General features: G+C 34.5%; 2 protein-coding genes across 2 annotated transcripts in view; both read right to left on the bottom strand.

Annotated features, from left to right (window-relative positions):
- Positions 1-2175: 2175 nt before the first annotated feature.
- Positions 2176-3190, bottom strand: LOC115237644 (baculoviral IAP repeat-containing protein 6-like). The gene is made up of 2 exons (XM_029810817.1): positions 3035-3190; positions 2176-2921 (listed from the first exon to the last, which is right to left on the bottom strand). Exons 1-2 carry the CDS (start codon positions 3098-3100, stop codon positions 2646-2648), a joined length of 342 nt encoding a protein of 113 aa, XP_029666677.1. The 5' UTR covers positions 3101-3190; the 3' UTR covers positions 2176-2645.
- Positions 3191-3637: 447 nt separating this feature from the next.
- Positions 3638-21924, bottom strand: part of LOC115237663 (baculoviral IAP repeat-containing protein 6-like) — a 32148-nt gene continuing 13861 nt past the window's right edge. Inside the window, 31 exon segments of the mRNA XM_029810860.1 lie at positions 3638-3644; positions 3717-5148; positions 5662-5883; positions 6140-6364; positions 6579-6821; positions 6970-7115; positions 7404-7581; positions 8544-8693; positions 9222-9610; positions 9960-10242; positions 11500-11759; positions 12286-12556; positions 12996-13511; positions 13687-13914; positions 14025-14229; positions 14784-14959; positions 15282-15582; positions 15823-16045; positions 16180-16337; positions 16715-16873; positions 17420-17546; positions 17925-18215; positions 18217-18268; positions 18700-18859; positions 19128-19269; positions 19368-19555; positions 19910-20085; positions 20562-20812; positions 21044-21264; positions 21385-21576; positions 21656-21812. Of these exon segments, the coding sequence (XP_029666720.1) occupies positions 3638-3644; positions 3717-5148; positions 5662-5883; positions 6140-6364; positions 6579-6821; positions 6970-7115; positions 7404-7581; positions 8544-8693; positions 9222-9610; positions 9960-10242; positions 11500-11759; positions 12286-12556; positions 12996-13511; positions 13687-13914; positions 14025-14229; positions 14784-14959; positions 15282-15582; positions 15823-16045; positions 16180-16337; positions 16715-16873; positions 17420-17546; positions 17925-18215; positions 18217-18268; positions 18700-18859; positions 19128-19269; positions 19368-19555; positions 19910-20085; positions 20562-20812; positions 21044-21264; positions 21385-21576; positions 21656-21812 (7729 nt within the window).

The raw sequence follows: 21924 nt of genomic DNA, 5'->3' as shown, positions 1-21924 counted from the left end.
ACTGAAGCTGGCTTCAAGCTACCAAAATTATCAATTCAAAAGGATATCAGAATTCACGTGTATATATATATATATATACACACTCGATATATATATTTACCGTGAAATTTCAATCTTTTTTGCTGCACGCCGTGACTATGTGTGTTCGAGAGAGTGATGTGGCGAAAATTTAGATTAATGTTTACGACAAAAATCTTATGAATTCTTTTTCACATTTAGCTGTGACGTATGATTACTTGTTTCGTAACATCCAGATTTGTTTGAAAAAAAGAAAAAAAAACAGAATTATATTTGATATTTATCTCTCTCTTAGGCTCTCTCGTATAATTTTGTCTGACAATTTAACATTTTTAAACATATGACAAATATGACAGATTAAATACAAGTTTAAAAAATAAATAATAAATGATGTAATATTAAATGAATAAAAATTTACCTTTAAATATCTTTCCAAAAGTTAAAGGCATTATAATATGGCGCCTCCATATATTCTAATACTCTATGTTCTTTTAAATATCAATAATATGTGCATGTGTATATGTGCATATTGCTAAAGTTGGGATAAATAATAATTTATCTCAGTGTTGAGTCACGATAGAAATCTCCTAACTCTTCCTAACTTGTATAATGCGATGTAAGCTGTAGCTGGGGAGATGCTAGAGATGTTACAAAGCGCATTGCATTAAATAATCAAGATAAAAAAATCTTTACTGTTCTTGTTCTGATTCTTTAATCAAAGTATCACGCAGATGCCATGCATTGAAGATTAAGATTGAAAATTGAAATTTGATCAATTGAAAAAAGGAGATTTTAGCTCGTTTTGTCCCGAGTAGTCAAATTCCAATCTTTAATCTATATCTATAATATTCAGTACATAGTCTGATATGAGCTTAATGTCTTTCCAAAGCTAAATAAGCAATTGTATCGATAGTAATCTGGTTAAGAATGGTAACATCAGTAAAAAGTAAAAATATTAAACTAGATAAAGATGAAAAGCTATCTCAAAACAATGTAATTTTATTCGTTCATATGGTCGATTCATATGAAATTTACGTGTACTAAGTATAGCTGTTACAATTACAAAGAGCAATTTTCGTTTACGTGAGAGAAACGTACCAACAATTCCTCCGTTTTCCAAGATATCATTTTAGTCGTTTGTTCAAAATCGACACAGAACACGTACTATTATATTAAATGTTATCTAAAATGATGTATCTAGATCGTCATCTCTCGTTCTTTAGGTGACAAGTCGTAGTTTAGATTCGATCATCGCGCGCAGGGATGTCCGCTACATCAGAACCCTGAATTATTTGCACCCTCAAGCCAATTTTCATCAACGTTATTGTTTCTTCTTTACATTTTCTCGCGTTTTAGTAACAAACTATGTAACGTTTATCGGTTACATTTCGTGCATATAGCGAATGAATAGTTGTAGTAAAACAGATTTACTAATAACCCAAAAGAAATGATATTATGTGTCCAAGCGTGAAACAAATATATATTTGGAAAGAAAAAGAGAAAGAAAAACGAAAAGATCACGTAGGCATTACAGGTATATATCGCAAATGTACACAAGGGAAAAATGTATACATGTGTGTAAAAGTGTGTGTATGTGTGTGTGTGTGTGTGTGTGTGTGTGTGTGTATGTGTGTGTGTGTGTATGTGTGTGTGTGTGTATGTGTGTGTGTGTGTATGTGTGTGTGTGTGTATGTGTGTGTGTGTGTATGTGTGTGTGTGTGTGTGTGTGTGTGTGTGTGTATGTATGTGGGATATATATACACAAGCTTTAATTATTCATAAGATAAAGATTACTTTTTAAGGATAAACAGATTGGCCTTAAAACTTTTAACAGCATATTCGTGGGTTATCAGCTTCTTGAAAGACGCGGAAATTGGTAGCAAGGAGGAATCAATAAGCGTGATGTTCAAAATTAGCACGAAAGTGCAATTAGTTATAAGTTGTGCTACATAAACGAGGAACATGTATAATAAATATCGAATAACAGTTGTAGTACTTATGGTAGTACAAAGTAGTAGAATGCAGCGTACACGTACTATAGCAGCGGCTATAAAAAAGTATCTACTACGCACGAGTTTGTTACATTCGCGCTACTTATTCTCTGTCTCTATTTGTCTTTCTCTCTCTTTCTCCCCTTCATTCTCTCGTTATTCTTATTATTCTCGCTTATGCGCATTCATTGATTCGTTCACTCATTTATTAATTAATTAATTTATTCATTTATTTATTCTTTCTTTCATTCATTCATATTCTCATTTATTTATTTTTTCATTTATTCACTTACTCTCTTTCACACTGCGCGCACGCTTTCTCTCTCTATCGTAAATCCTTTCTCGTCTTATTTTACCACACCTTACATTTGTCTACCTACCTACATCTTGCAATCACTATCATCATTGTAATCATCGTCATCGTGTCATTATATATATTCGGTCGAAAATCGTTACTGCTTTCTTTCCTATAATGGCTGGCCAATCATCGGTATAATTCAGCTGCAACCGGTACAGGATATCTATGTACTTGATTTCAGTCCATTGTGTCATTTTTCAATGTCCATTTGTTCACCTCGTAACACAAACAATAGACTCTTTTTAAAATGTCCAACAATGTCTATTAACATCCTTTAGCTATTCACACATTTTCGAGACCATCTTTTCCATCTCGACGTCTGTGTCGATGTCGTGATGGACATGACTACTCGTACTGCTTGGAACTATATTGTTGGTAGTGATTGGAGTAGTCGCGGATGCCGCAACCGTCGACGGTGTGTTAGGTGTTGTAGTTCCTGGAGTTCCTGAAAGTTCGATGGGTGAGCCTGGCGATGCGAGAGGTTCGGCCAAGTCCTCTAATCCTTTGGGAGTTGGCAGTTTATTTAATTCTTCCCTCAATAACCTATAATGTCTCTGTAAAGCGGAAAAAACATCCCGTAAAGTTATGTTTGTAACTGTGTGCACGAACTTTTTAAAAAATCTTAATGTGATACATTATTCTCTTAGAAAATGTGTGTGACGCTTACCCTCAGAGACAATGCATTGAGAGAAATGGTACGACCTGATCTGCGATCCGATCCGTGCATTTCCATATCTCTTATCCATCCTTCTAATTGCGCAACAATTTCGTGTCTTTTTATCCAAAAGTGAGTATGTATAACCTGTGTCGCGAAATAATCAAAGTTTATTTATTTGCGAAAGCAACGCGTTGTAAAGTAACTGAAATTTTTCGTTCCATAAATAATCTTTAGAAATTTATTCTTAGGCTATAAATGACTGATATGATATAATAATTATTAACTTAAAAATTCGCGGGCGAATAAGAACCGGACACAAATCGTAATGCGTCAGTTTTATAGAAAAATAAGTTTTCTATGAAACTCTGGTTATGTTATAATAATTATTATTATTATAATATTAATATAATCTATTAGTATTAGTTTCTTATAGCCATTTGCGCAAAACTCTTGAAAAATTCTACAAAAATTCTTGATAATTAAAAATAAGAAAAAAAATATTATATATTAATTATAAATTCGACTTGTAATTGTACAAGGATAATTTTTAGCAGTTTTGAAATTTTCAAAAAAATTTTTATTTCTAAAGTGTACACATGACCCTTTCTTCCCTTATACTCTTGAAGATGTTTAATAATTGTTAATCCAGAAATAAATTGTAGCTATAATATTATTGAGAGATATATTTTGCCTAAACATGTGTATATCAGATAAATGAGTTTTATGTTTACAATTAGCAGGAGACTTACCAAACTGCAAATTTTTCATAACTTCCAAATAACGATGCTCGAGGCTCGAACGCAATGGTAATTCAGGCACCGTTGGACTTGACCCGGGCAATTCCTCACCGATACCGGATAATCGGCACGTAGCATTTTGCACTATGGTCGCACTTTCTTGTATATCAGGAATCAACGTGGCTAAGCCTTCGTCTTGCTCGGTATCATCAGGATATTTGGAAGCTGCTTTTATATTTGTTTTATTGCCTCTCGTACGATTTATCTTGTTCACATATGTGTCCACGCACACTCTCATACTCGATAAAAGGGACACTACGGATGGCTCTCCGCCCGATCTACCGCCGCGCGGTAATAATAGTGGTGCCAGTTGGCTGGAGAGAGCCATGGCTCGGAGCAGTTGCAGGACCGCACGGTATAGAGGAATGTGCCTGGCCATGTCCAAAACGGAATCGTTTCGCAGGTACGATGATAACGCTGGAAGTAGACAGGAACGCGCCAATAAATCGGGGAACGGGGCGGGTAACTCCTGTTGCGGTTGCCCATCTCCCGAGTTACCGATGTAACTAGCGAGAACCTGCAGCAACACCGTTACATGCTCATCCTCACATCGTTGACGTAACAGCGCCTGTTCAACGTTCCATGACTGCTGCGTGGATCCGGTACCAAAGCCGGTACCTTTCGCCCAGTATAGATGCGAATTATCATCGCTGCGTCCCCCGACTCCGCCACCATCGCTCTGACCCGTTTTATGTTCGGCCGAACCATCATTCTGTCCAGTTTGATGCGTGAATATCGCCAGGCAATTCAACAGCAATAGCATGGCGCCCACTTCTATAGTCGTCCCCCGTAAAAGCAGCCCGTCATCGGTGCTCGGTGGCGTAGCATCCAGCAGTTGCTTCAAAACTTGAAACGGCAGGGTTGGCAACGATGCGGCCAATGGCGAGGACAGCACCTCGCCGCCCTCGCCGTCATCGGAAACGCCGAGAGCGAGCCGCAGCAAACACTGCGCCCGTTTTTTGTCTCTCAATAGCACTTCAGCGTAACCTGGTAGTCTTAGAAACAGACCAAAAGCCGCGAGAGAATGCGGCGGTACATACGGAGCGGGAACTGATGTCTTTGGCGCACAATTGCTCGTTCTACCTTCCTCCAGAGCTTCGTAAATATCATCGTTGGTCTCTAACTTTACCCAATCGGCGTCCGTCTGTTCCGGCGATGGTGACTTCTCGACGAAGAATGATGGCCTACCAGAATCCGGATATACCAGCGGCAAATGACGCGCCAACACTGCCAAACCACCGCCGGCGCTAAACACGCCTAATGAGCTCTCTATGCTTCTGTAGTTTAACAGTTCGCTGTCGTTTTGCTTCGTCGCGTTTGCTTCTTCTGCAAGTAAATGCGCGAGCGTGAATGAAAAATGATGACTCCCAAAAATATTCGTATTTTCCTTCAAAATTGTGTGATATTTCCCTTAAAAAAGAGAGGGAGGGTGGGTGGGAGTCAGGGAGGAAGGGAGGGAGAGGGGGAGAGAGAGGGAGGGAGGGAGAGAGGGAGGGAGGGAGGGAGGCAGAGAGAGAGAGAGAGAGAGAGAGAGAAAGGAGAGATGTTGTAGAATTATCCTTGTTTTATAGTAACGTGTACTGCGCTACTAATTAAAAGCCTTCAATTTTCAATTTGATATAAATTTTAAGTTATACTTTTAACAAGATTCATAGACATACATTATAAACTTGACGAATAATTTTACTATATATTCTGTGTATACAATGCCTAACATCTCCGATGTTTCATTTCGATATTAATTTGTATTATACACACTTAATTGTGATTTTTCAATAAAATGTTTGTATCAATAAAAAGTTTAATTGATACGATACTAAATAAGAGACGAGCATATACCTTTAAAGTCCTTATTACGTTGACGCAAAATGAGGTGTAAGCACGGTTCGGACAACGATATTCCGCTATCCTCCGCAATTGCCAAGAGTTGCGCGATCGTAAGTTGAGGCGGTAGAGGGATATTTGGACGAGATGAATGTATTAGGTACTGCTGATTTGTCGTGTTGGCCGGATTTGCTTGTGCATTATTAGTTGAGGCTTTACTCGTTACTGGCGTTCCATCTGCAGCAATGCGATTGTGAAACAATAGTGAGAAACATAGTATGTTATCCATTTAAAAAATCAATGATTAATTCTTTCAACTTGAATATAGTACATCTAGTTAGATACATGCAGATTTATAAGATAAACACAGAGAATGTTCTGTGTTGCTTATAGTATTGCCAATATGTATCATCATCTTTTCAGTTTGAAAAAGCAAAGAATAATTATTGGAGCTTGTAAATGTGATAAAGTATTATTAATAACCAAAACTTACCCGAATTTAAACGTGTTTTTCTTACGATAGGACCACGCGCTTGGGATCTATTCGATGCTTCTTTAGCCCGTTTATCTTTCGCTGTGTTCCCAGCAGCTACACTGAGTGTATCTACCACTAATGCCATTCCAGATTCCCATAATTCACGAGAACGATTATTTCCTACAGTGGAACTTGTTTCGTTACCCTTGTACGAATTAGGAAGTAATAAGAGAAGCCACGTTCCTTAAAAATTAAATTTTATAATGTTATAATGTCCATACATGTTAAAAATATTTCAAGCAATCTTTTCTAATACTTGCATCTATTTTCTATTCGCTTTTATATATATTTTATTCCAAGTAAGTTTGAATAATTATTATTTTTATTTAATACTAACTTGTTTAATACACAAGTGTGCTTAGTGTATGTACGTGTGCGTGTGCGTGTGCGTGTGTACCTGATACTTGTTGTAGTATATCTGCCACTGTTGCTTGCGTCGACATGTATAATAATTGATGATAATGTCCGAGAGGATGAGCAGGGTGCGGCGGCATAGATGGCATACTGTGATTGGCCGCAGTTGTTGAAACTTTCATAGGAGCTTCTGATGTTACAGAAACCAATACCTTCTCTCCTTCCAGGAGAAGTTGGAGAATCAATCTTCGCGTAAATCCAGAAATGCCGTGAAGATATCGCACATCTGATAATGTAACATATTATTATTCAATAAAGGCTAATTTCGTTGAATTGATCAATTCACTATCACAATACGTTATTAACGGGAGAGAAAAAAAAAACTCGAAATTATTCAAGCGGTTTTCAATATCACAGCATATACATTCACTTACTTGAAGTAGTTCGTTGTTGGGAAATCACTTCAATCAAAAGTTTTGCTAATAACTTTTGATTAGCAAAGTGACACCAGCAACATCTTGATAGGAATTTAATCATGGCACTTTCCAACGACGCGTATGATGCGCTTGTTTTCGAGCAACTGCAATATGTCATAATATGCGTGTAGAAAATTTTTTATTTATTATCTAAAAGACGTAAATAATATAAGTCTATATAGCAATCACGAGCACACAGCTGATAAACTCGTGAGATATTATTTCGTGAATTAATTGTACTTTGTTGGTAAATATCGAATCTACGAGCCAATGCTTTTATGGTTTTATATTATTTACATCATATAGGATACAGTATTGTAGTCTTTATGTGTCTTCCCTGAAATATATATGTATATTGTCTGAAACTTTCATGTTAACGTGAACATAAATACCTTGACGCTACCGAGGCTGGACTTTCAATCGGACGATTACTAAGAAGCGATAGAAGTGGCAACCAGAAACCATGGCCCTCTTTACCAAGCCAATCACGCATTCTACCTTCTGAACATACGAGTGTCAAGAATTCTATCACTATCGCTATACTCTCTGGTTTTGTCATGCATAGTCCATCTGGAAAATAAATAAATAAAACGATATACATATTTATGTAACACCTCTTTTGTGCAAGAGTAAAAATCTTATTTCGACACTGTAAAATTCATATTTTTTAACATTATCGTTCAAAATTCATAGTTTAATATGTATAATAAAAGGTTAAAAAAAAATTGTTATTTTATACACGGTCTGTCCCAAAAGTTTCCAAACTTTCTTTGTATAGACGATATTAGTAGCGCTATCTGTTTAATCGAGATTACGCTGTCTTCGTAGAAGCTTCGTTAAAAATTCTGGTAAGTTTGATCGAGATCCCACTAACAGCTGATTTACCATAGGGGCAACAGTGAAGTTATCTCTTTGACACTCGTCAACATCAAATTGTGTGTTAAATTGTGACTTGCTAATTCCTGTAATATTCTTGATGAGTCTCATGGACATGCAACAGTCTTTTTTGATCAATTCACGAATTTTTTTCTACGATTTCGTCTGTTCGATTGATTGATGGTCGTCCGCTGCGCTCGTCGTCTTCCAGCGATTCTCTGCCGTCCCGAAACTTTGTGAACCATTTATAAACTGCTGTATGTGATAGTGCTTGATCCTCATAAACCTTCCGTAATATTTCGGATGTTTCTGTAAACAATTTGCCCAATTCAACGCAGAATTTGATGTTGGCTCTTTGCTCCATGGTGATTTCTCGACGAGTGTCAAAGAGATAACTTCACTTCTGCCCTATGGTAAATCAGCTATTAATGGGATCTGGATCAAACTTACCAGAATTTTTAACGAAGCTTCTACGAAGATAGCGTGATCTTGATTAAACAGATAACGCTACTAAAAAATCGTACAAAAAAAGTTCGGAAACTTTTGGGACAGACCGTGTATAGCTTTGCACAATATATGTACTATTTCTATTTTTTTTAAATACAAATTTAAAACTATTTAGAAATAAGTTCTTTGTGTTAAAGCTATATATCTACCAGAATAATTATTCGAGCCGGAACTGGAATCTGTCGCCTTATCGTTCTTCATCAAAGAGACATCCGCAGTCACATTATTTTCGTTACTGTCACCCGATGCCATTTTACTATTCCGCTGCTGTTTTTTTAACTTCTCCAAGTTACAGAAATCTAAATATCAAAACATTATCGTTCATAAAAGAGTTCTGAACTATTTGAATCCATTTAAAATCATCTTATACAATCTATACTTTGGGATAAATTTTTATCTATTCTTTTATATATCCATAATGCATAATTACGATTGCGCATGTGCACATAACTAAATTATTTTTCATTTGCTTCCCATTTCATTATTTACAAGTTATACGTATCTTTACATAATAAGTTGACAAAAATAAATTAAATTTGTGTAATTGGATTCTCTTAAATTTTTCGTTTTTAACAAGTATATTTTTAAAAAGTTTTTTAAAGTGTAATGTGTGTGAAAAACTATATATATATATATATATATATATATATCCAAATATCAGTGGGTGCAATACAGTTAATGAATATTATATTTAATGCGTGTATGTATGTATGTGTGTGTGTGGGAGGGTGTGTGTTTAAAACGTACATCAAATATCAAATTATATTCGTAATCCTATCGCAAATTGTACATCGTCCAAGAACTAGATATAGAATAAAAAGTTGAACCTATTATCGATGCCGTCAGTAACGCTGGAAGCCCGGAGTCAATCAATTGTTGAGTACCAGGCGGAGAACACGCCGCTGCGGCGACAGTCAACAATTGTCCCTCTGTCAGATGTAATCGTTTATGTTTCAGCAACGCAAATCGATAGGACCATTCCTCTGCATTAATTTCACCCTTCTTATTATCCGTTTTCTTATTCTCGCTCTTTTTATGATCGTCAGATTTAGACGTGGTCGGATCCGTCACAATATCCGATTCCAGTATTTGAACCCATTCCAAAAGCAAAATCAACAGTGATGGCCTCACATAGCAAAAAGCGCATAAAACAGAATCAATCGCTTGTTTCAAGGCCGAATTGTTTCCGAGTACCAAGGTCCATTTGTACAACGAGCTGTTCTCAATAACAAATTTTCGGGATTAATTGACAAGTTGAATATAATAAAATAAACAGTTTGCATGTAAAGACATCTTATATAATTTTGAAAAAAATGAGAAAATTAAAATTACAAATCTCAATATAATTTAGTAGAAAAACAAAAACAAAAAAAAAGGTTTATTTTCTATCATTTATAATATTTATAATATTTATAATATTTATAGATTTTTGTCATATAGAGAAAAACTCAACAAAGTGAAAAATAAAATTTATGTAATAATAATATTGCAAGTCGATTTAATCCATGCAATAAACAAAGGAGTTCAAAAGATAAAAGTGAGAATATGCAGTTAAATAGTCTTACTAGAACAACTCATCCGTTAGTAAAACATGCAGATCGTAATTGTGGTTTTGTTGTTGCTGAGTCTTCCAGATGATGGAGGATACACAGTGTATGTATACAGCTGGTGGATTCACGGAATTGAGATTATTATTCGTTTGAGATATCCCATTTGCAGCAGATATTTGCAACCATGTAAGAACTGCTTTCATGCGAGCTTCCGTACTAGAATCCCGAATGGAACACAATTGCTGAAGTAATTCAACAACCAACTGTATAATGGAAGTTTCCTGAGAAGTCACAGCCCCTGTCAAATATCAACATAGTCATTAATTGATATTATTACGATATCATAGAAGCTCGAAAAAAAGAGAGAAGATTACTATTGCATCAAATGTTTTGTTCATAGACAGCCTTAGTCTTTGTGTTAAGCAACGGATAATTATTATCGATATCAATGTTAACTCGAAGAATTATTTATTATATGTAAAAAATAAATAATGTGTATATGTATATATAAGGGCTGTCCATAAAGAAACCAAATTTTAAAATAAGCGCCCGAATGACGTGGGACTATCTGCCTTGTGGCACTGTGTAGTGGAATTTTTTAGCAACTTTCTCACACCACGAGCATGACGTTATCAAAGCTTAGTTTATGTTTTATGGTGATTTGAATGAGATTGTGTTCGTCGTTCGTGGCGATTTTCTAGACGAAGCAGCTTTTTTTTTTTCTCTCCCTTGCAGAGTTTGAAAGAGTTAGCGAGAAAGGAGAGTAAGGGGCTGAACAACAGTCGTCGCGTGTTTTGCCAAAAACTTGTTGATAAGGAACAATGCATGTTCGAGTGCATTGTCGTAATGTAACATCGATGAATTGCTGGCCCACGCCTCCCGCCGTTTCTTTCTCATTGCCTCTCTCAAACGCTGTAAGAAAATTTTAAAAAAAAACGAAAATCGCTACGTCTAAAAAGTCGCCACGAACGACGAACACAACCTCATTCAAACTACCATAAAACGTAAACTAAGAACGATAGCGTCATGCTCGTGGTGTGAGAAAGTTGCTAGAATCCCATTACATAGTGCCACAAAGCAGATGGTCCCGTGTCATCGCATTTGAGCGCTTTTTTAAAAGTTCGGTTTCTTTATGGACAGCCCTTGTATGTGTGGCAAAGTAATAAGCCAGTTTTGCAACACATTAAATAAATTAAAGAAAATCGTTAAACAAGAATAATAAAAAGAAGCTTTACTATCCATTTTACACAAATATAGACAATTGTTCATATTTCTTGATTTAGATTAATGTTCAAGTTCGGATAATAAATCACTTAGTATACAATTTCATTATACATTATTGATTTTTCTTTATACCGACTCTAAAATAAACATTGAAATACATTACAGACAACAAAGAATAATTTTTTTCTTTCTTCATAATATTTTATGCTTTTATTAAGATTTCACTGATATGATTGGACCTCCTTGAAGCGCAAAACCCAAGACGATCGTCTAATCTGCCTATACGGCCATCCCTGATTTCATTTGCAGTAAACAGAGAACAAAGCGATACCTTGAAAGAAAGGAGTGGACCTGTTGTTGAGTAAGAGACCAATGAGACGAAGTCCAAGCTCTCGAGAGTGTAAGCCAAGTTGTAATAGAACCCTCTCCAAGTTGGGAGTAAAGAGAGACGGTGCTGGGAGTAACAAGAGGTTGCAGCATGCCTCGACTAGGCCTTCCACTGAAGCCGCGGAATTAAGCACCTCGACGGCCAGATTAGTGTTCAGTGTGCTCACAGACAAGCACTGATGCAGTAATCGTAACCAACCCAAGCTACATAAAAACATTATAAGAAATGAATTCTTCAAACTATTATAAATGTGTTAAACCTTTAATCGACTAATCCAGCCGAGGATCTTATTCTTTTGAAGAATTATAAACACTACATAATCTTTTTAATAATAAATATTTTTCCTTCAAATGAAGAGAATTGTATTTCATTGTTATTTCAAAGAATTTATCACATTATTAATTTATATATATATTACAGTAAAATCTTTGTATTCTTAAATCTCCTATAGTATGTATATATATATTCTTAATCTCTTCCTACTGTTACCCTACTATTGAGTCTTTGTTGTCTCTCATTACTTTACATTCGCTATTTAACTATATATTATGTGCAGAGTAAGAATGACTAATGAAATTATGGACAGTAATAAACACGATTACGGCATATATATGCACCATTATAGAACATAGATGGATATTAAATAAAAAGTTAAGAATAGGCTCGGTCAATCTAAATAAATTAAAAATACAGTTCGACTATCGGAAAAATCAGAAAAAATAACGTTACCTGGTCTTTGTTAGTTGTTCCTCATCTATTGTATCGGGACTCGTTTTAATTTCACCGAATGCGGTGGTACCCAACAATCTTATTTGACTGAGATTTATGTTTGTCGAGTCGCGAGGTTTGTATAAGCGCACCAATACAGAAGTTGCGACTTCTGGTTGGGACAAAGTAACACGTATGTATGTTAAGCCCGCCGTTGGCATTGGAGGGCAAACCGGTGTTAGTGGACCATTACTTTCTCTTGAAACTTCAAGCGCTACAGCCGAGGGACATGCTGTTGGACACAAACACGCTTATGTTGCAAAAAAATGAAGTTCTGCTTGTTATTTAATAAAATTTTACGTTTATATATAATAATATATATTTCTTGTTAAATGCATTTTCATTCATCTTGCAAAGATTCTTTACTTAAGTTCCAGATTTTCCTCTCTTGTAAAATTTTTCAATCACATAACTAATTGAATATTTCGACACTTTTACTAAGAAAAAGTTTAAAAAAATCTGCAGTTCGAAAGAAATGCGTTTAGTAAGAAATATATTGTTTATACAATTAAACTATACAAGATGGTGAGATTTTACGATGGTTGATGAACCTTCTCAATCGGGTGATTTGGCATACGTTATCCGGACAATGCAAATAATATAAAAGGAGGAAACATGAGAACACTGTCGAAGGCTCACCAACTTTCGCAGTTAAAATGTCATAAACTTACTGGACAACGCCGTGAGATGCGGCTGCAGTTCCACCTTTCTAAGTAGAATGGCGCACGGTAAAGTGATGGTGAGATCGACCCACGCCTCGTCGGGATAAAAATGATATGACCACGCCGGTGTTCTCGCGCGTTTATGAGGAGTAGCGTTCTGTATGAGAACATCCGCCGGTTGTGCGGTTGGATTTAACCAGGATATTGTGCCGAGAGGTGCAAAGTTTAATAAACCGTCGTCCTGGGTTTCTAAAGAGCTGATGCCTTTTTTGCTACCACTCGCCATCATCTGTATCACGTTGGGCGCATTAGACAAGTGTTCCATGACAAGGGCGATCACTCCGGATGATGCGGAAGCACTGGTGATGCCATTGTTACTTGATCTCACCAGATTCTCACAAAGCACTTTTACACCACCCATTGCGGTAAAGATAGACAATGATGATGCATTGTCCAATACCCTTAAGATATACCAAAGAAGAGGTTCGGACAGCTGCATAATTCCTAATTCAGTTTCACCGCATGCTGTAAATAATAATTGTTCAAAACGATATGTTTTTCCTATATGTTCTTTGAAAAGTTCAATAATATAGGTATATCCAACATTGAAGTTGTAATTGAGAAAGCGATGAGACTAGTGAAGACAAAAATAAAAAAATTTCAATATTATGTATTTATCTTATAACGTATAAATTCTTACAGGAAGAGAGATAGTGGTAAAGCGGTTTGAGAACAAGGGTTGGATCGCTAGCCTTTTTCGTAAGTGTCGTTAGAAGCTGAAATGTCGCATCCGGTATCGAAGCTGGGTCGCCGAGCTCAGTGGTTGAGGCCGCGCTCGCACTCTCACCTAAGAGCATAGCTAACGAGGATCCCGTACTATGACCGAGAGTGCCTAATAAACGCATCATAGTCGGCTCATGCTGCAGAACTTGAGAGAATAAAAATTTAATTAACTTTAACAATAAACTTGGCACGCATTTTATGCAAAGTGACAAATGATATCGTCTATATGTACATATACATAAGGGAGATAATTACCGGTATCAGCAAGGCAAGGTACATAAGATTTACTAGTTTTAGATTGCTGCAGGTGAAATGAGCTATGCTGTTCCGTCGCTTTACTTTCATCCGTTTGCCAAGTATTTACCTTCATTTGAGAATCACTCACTTTGCTTACAGAATTCCAAGAATTCGCCTCAGATAATTCCATTTCAGCTGATTCCTCCAAACCAGTTGGACAAGCCTTTAAAAATATATATAAGAAAAATATATATATATATATTCGTGTGTGTAGATATGTAAGACACAAAAATAGACACAAGATGTATTCAAGTAAATTAAAATATGCACATAAACATATATAAAATGTATTTAAAAAAAAAGTACAAATACTTTGTTAATCAAAATGCTAAAGTTAATTTTAAATGAAAATTGTGTTCCATCAACATCTAGATTTAATTCTCAATGATACGAGATACCCATAAAAAGAATACTGCAATTCACACGAGTTTAGCTCAATCATGTCATGTCAAGGTCACATGACAATCTCGATAACTATTGAGATAATCAAGGTTAAGTTATATTAGATTATATTGATTATGTATCTTTTGCTTTAAATTAGAACTGATAAAATATATCTCTTTCTAAATTTTTTACACATAATAAACCTGTATGCTACATGTTATTGAAAATATAAGCCAATATAAATAATTTGATTTCCTTATATATGATTTCTCTTAATAATCAATATATGTGTGTATGTGTATATATGTACATAAAATGATATAGAATACATACATTCGGTAATGGAGTTTGGATGAGTGTACACATTAATTTAATAAGAGCTACGATTAAAGTGTCCCATGATGCAGGGCGTGATTGTCTCGTATCGCCACCAAGTACACAAGCAAACAGACCACCGAAACCACTGGACTGACTGGCCGAATCTACCGCACCTCCACATTGCACGCCAACTGTTTGGACAAATTTTATGCATTGAGATTCTTGCAATCTTTTGCGACAAAAATAATAGAGTGGAACTATTAAACGCGCGCGCGCGCGTGTGTGTGTGTGTGTGTGTGTGTGTGTGTGTAAAGGAGAGGTGGACAAAATTTTATTATAAATAAAATGAGTTTTAATAATAAATAATTTTCAATGTGTTCCAATAATCTTCAATGTTCCTTTGCCTATCATAGTTTTTGTTTTCACTTTCTCTCTTCTTATAACTATATAATTATAGTTTGTAGTGTGTAAAAATAAAAGATATTTAATATTAAAAGAAAAAAAGCTCATTACCTCCAGATTCTTTTACATAGGTCGAAACCAACACACCAACGCATTCGGATATGCTCATGGCGGTGCCCATGTCAGTATTGATATAATTTAGATTGACTACAGAAGTTACTAGCTTGCACTGTGCATCTAAAGGTCCCTTTCTTGAAACAAGAGGCCCGCTTGGTTGCGCGAGTTGATACACCACTTGCAACAGCAGATCCTTTAGGGCATTACCTAAACAACTGTCTGTTGTAATAACATCGCACATCATTTCCAGTCGAATGAGAAAATCGTGCAGCGCTTGGCAGACTGTAGGCCCGGCCTAAAATAGCGATTTAATGAAAGAGAGAGAATACAACCAATAGGTATTAACATAAAATATATACAAATATAATTTTCGAGTTATATAAATACACATGTATAAATTATTATATATGTATGTACATCACATACATACAAAAATTAGTTAAGTGTTAATTAATAAGTTGAATTAAAAAATGTTTACACCATATTCTTTAGTAACAAGACTTATGATAGAAATTGTGTGTGTGTGTATTCTCACCATGATATATTGCTTATCCATCGTATTGATATTTAATCCGTTGCCAGAAAGTAGACGCAACAACATAGGACCCGTATTACGTTCTTTAACAATGCAACTAGCTATAGATGGACTACTGGGTACAAATCCGTCTAAACAGGAATATCTTCGTAGCGGTTGATTGCAAACAATAGTTAAACATTGTAACGCAAAACACCAAGCGCGTAAAGAAACTCCAGTATGCCTAAAAAATTTAATTAATAAATTGTATACATCATACACATTTTAAAATATTTATTAAATTATTATTATGTCACTATTGTGGCATATAATGTGTGCATATTTGCCAATATACTTGAGCTTATATTTATAACTTACCAAGAAAGTGCAGATATCAAACTAGATATGGCTGCTGGACTAAGTGGAATTAAAGGTGTTAAAGAAGGATCAAATTGAGAGCTTGGATGTTCGGTAGCAGCATCCATATTCAATGCAAACCAAAGTTGAAGAACGAGTTCCAAGTTTGCACTGTTATTCTGTTATGTAAACATAAGATCAATAATATATGCATTATGTATATGTATATGTGTGTGTGTGTGTGTGTGTATATATATATATAAAATGTCGGAAAATAAATATATATAAATATAACTAGGAAGAAATTTCAAAATATTCATAGTTATTCAAGAAGTATGTAAATTATCTGAAGAAAAAAAAAAGAATATTCTTTGATTAAAAACATAAAGCTAAACAAATCTGCATAAAATTTTGACAATACATACAATATATCTTCATTTACAATTAAATACACAATAATAAAGTTTTGAAGAAAAAAAAAATCAATAATTTTATTTTAGACAAAGCTGATAGAGAAAGATGCATATTTCACTTTGATAATTAATTAATAACTTACCCGTAGATACAAGTCTGTAAACATTTTCTCAAAACATCTCGTTAACATAGAAAGATTAGAAGGAGTAGGGTCGGATAAATTACCGACTTCTTGACTTTTATCGTTCGTCTCAGTACGTAAGTATGATTGTTGACAACAACGGTTTGCCTCCGATGGCATCTGTAACATAAAGCTCAATTCACATAATGTCAAAAGAACAAAATCGCAGATTTGATCAACTCAAACTATTGCTTGCTGGAGGTTGTGATCGCTATACAAATAACTCGACAAAAATATTCATGTGCTTAGTTCCTTACTTAAAAGTAACGTGGAAAAAAAGAAAATGATAGTGAGCTATATATACGAGGTCTGATCAAAAAGTATCCGACCTTATTTTTTTTACGTCAATCAGCTGCAGCCTGGTAACGGGACTAACCCAGCATGCAACCTTGGACTTACTGCACATGCATGATTTTTTGCCAGTCCCGTTACCGGGCTGTAGCTAGTTTACGCAAAAAAAATAAGGTCGGATACTTTCTAATCAGACCTCGTATACATGTTCAAAATTATTTTTTGTTTGAAACTTCTCCTCTTCTTTCTCCTGATAAAAACAATTTTTAAAATATTTAATATATGCAATTGAAAGGGAGAGAAAAAGTACAAAAAAAAAAGAAAAAAAAAAAAAGAAAAAATTACAGAAAGGAGAAGTATATGGTACAAACTAACATGTACTGTTGCATTTATGCTGTGAGGTAGATTGTACATGCCGACTGTAGACAGTATCCTCAATGATATTTCTACACCCATTTCAACTCCGTACTCCAATCGTGCGTCCATAGCTAAAGAAATGCTCCTATATAATATAAAAGATTATTATTATTATTATTATTATTATTATTACTTTTAATCAGGAAAATGTACATACATATAAAGTATAAAACTGAAATAAAGGACACATATCATTTGTGAACAGCGACACTAAACGTAAATGAAATCCCGCGTGAAAGTTTCGTAAAACTTAGATTTCTTTTATTTTATTCATTACGAATATTCATCAAATGCAAATGTTAAAGCGATAATTAAAAATAATTATGTTACTATTTTATACATATATGGCTTTTAATTTAGATATACAACAATATATATAATCGCAAGTCGCTAGCACTAGTGCCTATTTTCACGAGGAATCGTTATACACGCATAAAAGTATCAAGAAATCAAAGATAAATACCCAGTAATGGCCGAAGTTAAAATTTTCGATACTGTACTATCCTTCTTCAACATATTTCTGCCACGTTCCAATATATCGTCCAGAAAGTCTTCCAATTCGCTATCATCAGATTCCAAAAGAGATGGTAGATAACCATTGGATTTGGATGTACTCGCGGTAGTCGAAGTTACCACGATGTTATCTTGTGCATCCTCATCCGCATCTCCTTCGACGAATCCCTCGGCTAACGTGGCAGCGGAAGGAGCGCTGCTGCCTGCAACACTGGCCGAATCTTCCTCTGTACGACTACTATTCCGATGGACTACCTTCGTGAGTGGAACATGCTCTGGGATATAATCGTCCTCCTACAAATTAAATTTTATTTTTATACCTTACACATTTTTATTCAATCAAATTACTATAGTCTGCCGTCTATTATACATTTTTTCAATTTATCTCCTACAAATTAAAATGAGAATCGCACATGGATATGCTGTATTTTGCTCCAAATTAAGATATTGTTAAGATATTTACTTCTACATATTTGTAAAAATAGTGCGTTGAGAATAGTGTTCTTTCAAAAAAAGTTTATGTTAAACATTTTTGTAATATATAGTTATAACATGGAAAAATAAAAAACAAATTACTTCTTAATAAGACATATTTCAAAGATTTAACATATGTATGTATGTGCACGTAAACCAAAAATTAATATAATTAATATAACTATTAATTATTTGTAATTATTCATACTCATAATACAAATTAACTAAAAGATGTAAATTGTAAAATGTACCTTCTAATAGATCCATTAGAAGGCAGGAAACGGCATGTGACGACCAAGCAACATCAGACGTATCTGTTGCCAGTCTGATTAATTTTAAGAGTTGTTCCTCAGTCATAAGTTCGCACAAGCCAATTGCGGGACGTGTAGATATCACTAACCTAGCGACTATCTACAATTCAGAGAAATGTAATTATAGATATATAATATTGTAAAACTATGTAAAAATTATATGATGTACCAACTTAATTTTTTTTTAATAATACCAATATTGCATAATAGAATATATTCAAACATTTGAGAGATATCTCAAGAGAAGATTTTTTTGTCCCAATTTATAAATATAACATTTGTTTTTTTTCTTCTAAGCAATACATTATTTTATGTGTATATATAACATCAGTTTCTATATACAGGTTTTCAGAGTTAGTAAAACTTACCTTGCAAGCCAATAGAAACATGTCCACATTAGCCGAATTGTGTAAGATGAGAGCAACGAGACCACGCGCGACCGGTAAAACATACTGGTGGGATAAGTTTGTCACATTGTATTCGACTTCTAAATCCATAACGTCCGATTTACTACAATTATGTATAACAACAAGTATGAGTACATTTTTTCAAACTCGTGTGTTTATGAAATCAGGAAAGTGAGACGAGAATAAGAGCGTTGAACCAACCTAGCACTGGACCGTGGTTGGCTACAACACGGATTACGAAGCAACGATTCGTTTCTTTTGAGAATATCCTTGTAATGCTTTGCAGAATGTTGTTTTAACGTCTTCTTGAAATAACGTTCTTGAACTTTCAATGTCGCTTCCACTTTATTGTACAATGTAGCGGCGTCGGATGAAAGAGTCATCAATCCCTAAATATATTGTATGTATTACTTTTTACATCTTTTTATTTCAAAAGCGAAATAACAGTATTTGTAAATTCTGACATTTGGCCCATTTGAAAATACAGATAGCTCAAATGATAGACATCTTTGATAGCTTTCTTAATAATATTTATTTCATCAACTATGTATTTTTATATAACTATTTTTCTTCCGTGTGATCAGTTGAACAATCTTCATTAAGAAGACTGTTCTTTTAAAAAACATTCGCTTCTCCTTTTTTTCTATTTCTAGGTGTGCATATATATGTATAAATAGATAAAGAAAATGTCTAATTTAATGATTAAATTTATGAGAATTATCACTTTAATTTTGTATACATACTTTAGATGCTGCAGATTTTTTCGCCTGTTCTAATTCATGAAGTTGCTGTTTATGATGCAATAAACGTTTTTGTAACCTTTTACGGTAACTACGAGAGGCTGATGATCGATTAGCATTAACATATTTTCTTTGCATGGCTGATTCCCCTTGAATAAATTCCCAACGAGAAAATAAACCTTGCCAAACAAAGAATATAGAAATCAGAACATTATTATTCTGATAGTTACTATGTATTTATTATTTTGCACTAATTTACACAATGATTTTTTTTTTTTACTAACAATCAATATGTATTAAGGCATTGGTAAAATAGAAAACTTTAATATAGAGAAGCATGTATGTTAAAATATTAGCAAGTTAGATTTGCTTGTCTTTTCATTAAGTAGCACACTGATCAATTAAAAATATTTGAATTTTTTGCAAACCACTAATGCTGTACTCTCTGCTGATTTTTTCGCACAAAGCATCATGTAGATTGCTACTGATTTTAGCAACTAGCAAACAAATTTTAAACAATCTTAAACTTATTGACTGAATTTGCAAAATTTCCATTATGTTTTTTCAAGTATGCTAGTGATCAACAAAGAAAGCATTGTGTGTGTGTGTGTGTGTGTAAATTATGTTATAGACAAACGCGAATTATAGAAAATACCTTGTTCTCTGCTTTTCTCATGATTGTCTTCAAAGCAAGGTGGTGGAGCAATGGTGTCTAAGCATATAGACAGAAATAATAATACCCAGCCTATTAAGGTGACGTCCAATCGATTAGAATCGGACGACTGTACATTCGTAAGTGGAGCCAGCAATTTGCCCAATGTACGAACCATGGCTTCGATAACCGTGGATTTATTTCCTCCTGCTACTAACGACTTTCGTCCAAGAAATGTCAATAAAATAAATACCCTAAAAATAAAATTCGACTTAAAGTATGTATCTTATAAAATTAGATTCAAATATCAATTTATATTTTAGAAGTCGCGTAGAGAGATCTAATCAGCCAATGATAAGAGATACAACATGATCTTCCTAAATTTCCTTTCTAGATTAGTATCCTCTTTTGCTTTATATCGTGTATTATATTTAAAAATCTCATAAGTCAGATGTTCAAAGCGGTAAATATCTCAAATCCCTCACCTATCTTGTGGAAAAATATGAATAGATGCAGATGAGTAAAGATTTATCAGAGTATTGGATAAGAAATTGCCCCACCATGGCTGATGTCCTGCCATACCAACTAAAAGCGCAGCAGCGTGAAGTTGTAAACGTGGAGCTGGCGTCACAACACATATCGAGTGGAAAAATTTTTCGCAGATTGTTGGAGTAAAAACTTCGTATAATGACGTTGGCCGGTGTATCTACATTCGGAAAAAAAAAATAAAAAAAAAGTCAAACTATCTCATTACTTTTTAGCGATTAATAGTTATATCGCCAATTTTAAACGTTTAAAATCTGAAATAACAATAGTGCATACATACACTAGGTACCGGACCAATTTCATACACAGTGTACAACAGAATATCAAGCAGAGTTTCTCCGAGGACTCGTAATTTATCACTGGGTGCATTTGTGAAAGATGTTGTTGGCACATTTCGCAAACCTCTCCACAATTCGAGACGTCGCCAGACACCTCGTACAATATTTAATTGATGTTGAAACATAATACATTCCTATGACAATAACAAATTTAAATGATTTTTATTTGGTTGCAAAATATTTCTACAAATTACATTCATAATTATATCTTACCTGATATGTCGAGAGTATCTTCGCCGATGGTTGTTCCTTACTTTCATTAGATGTCTTGTTGTAATAAAGATAATTTTGCATATGCATAACGTTAGGAGTTTCTGAACACAGCAATGGGTCCAACAAAGCTTTTAATCGTTCAGTAGCTAAACTAAATCTGGAAAAAAAAGAAATATTTCTAAGAATTGATAGAACAAAATACATGAACTTTATATATATATATATATATATATATATAATTGGATAATTATTTTGGCTATGTTCGACTT

This window comes from Formica exsecta, unplaced genomic scaffold, assembly GCF_003651465.1.
Source record: "Formica exsecta isolate Colony F162 unplaced genomic scaffold, ASM365146v1 scaffold303, whole genome shotgun sequence".
NCBI lineage: Eukaryota > Metazoa > Arthropoda > Insecta > Hymenoptera > Formicidae > Formica > Formica exsecta.
Note: the sequence above shows the minus strand (reverse complement) of the source record. Positions and strands in the feature narration are given on the sequence as shown.

Excerpts from the sequence above, each read along its gene's own strand:
- LOC115237644 (XM_029810817.1), bottom strand. The coding sequence starts at position 3,100 with ATGGAAATGCACGGATCGGATCGCAGATCAGGTCGTACCATTTCTCTC. Across the intron at positions 2,922-3,034 it reads TCAATGCATTGTCTCTGAGG|AGACATTATAGGTTATTGAG; the intron begins GTAAGCGTCACA and ends TCCGCTTTACAG.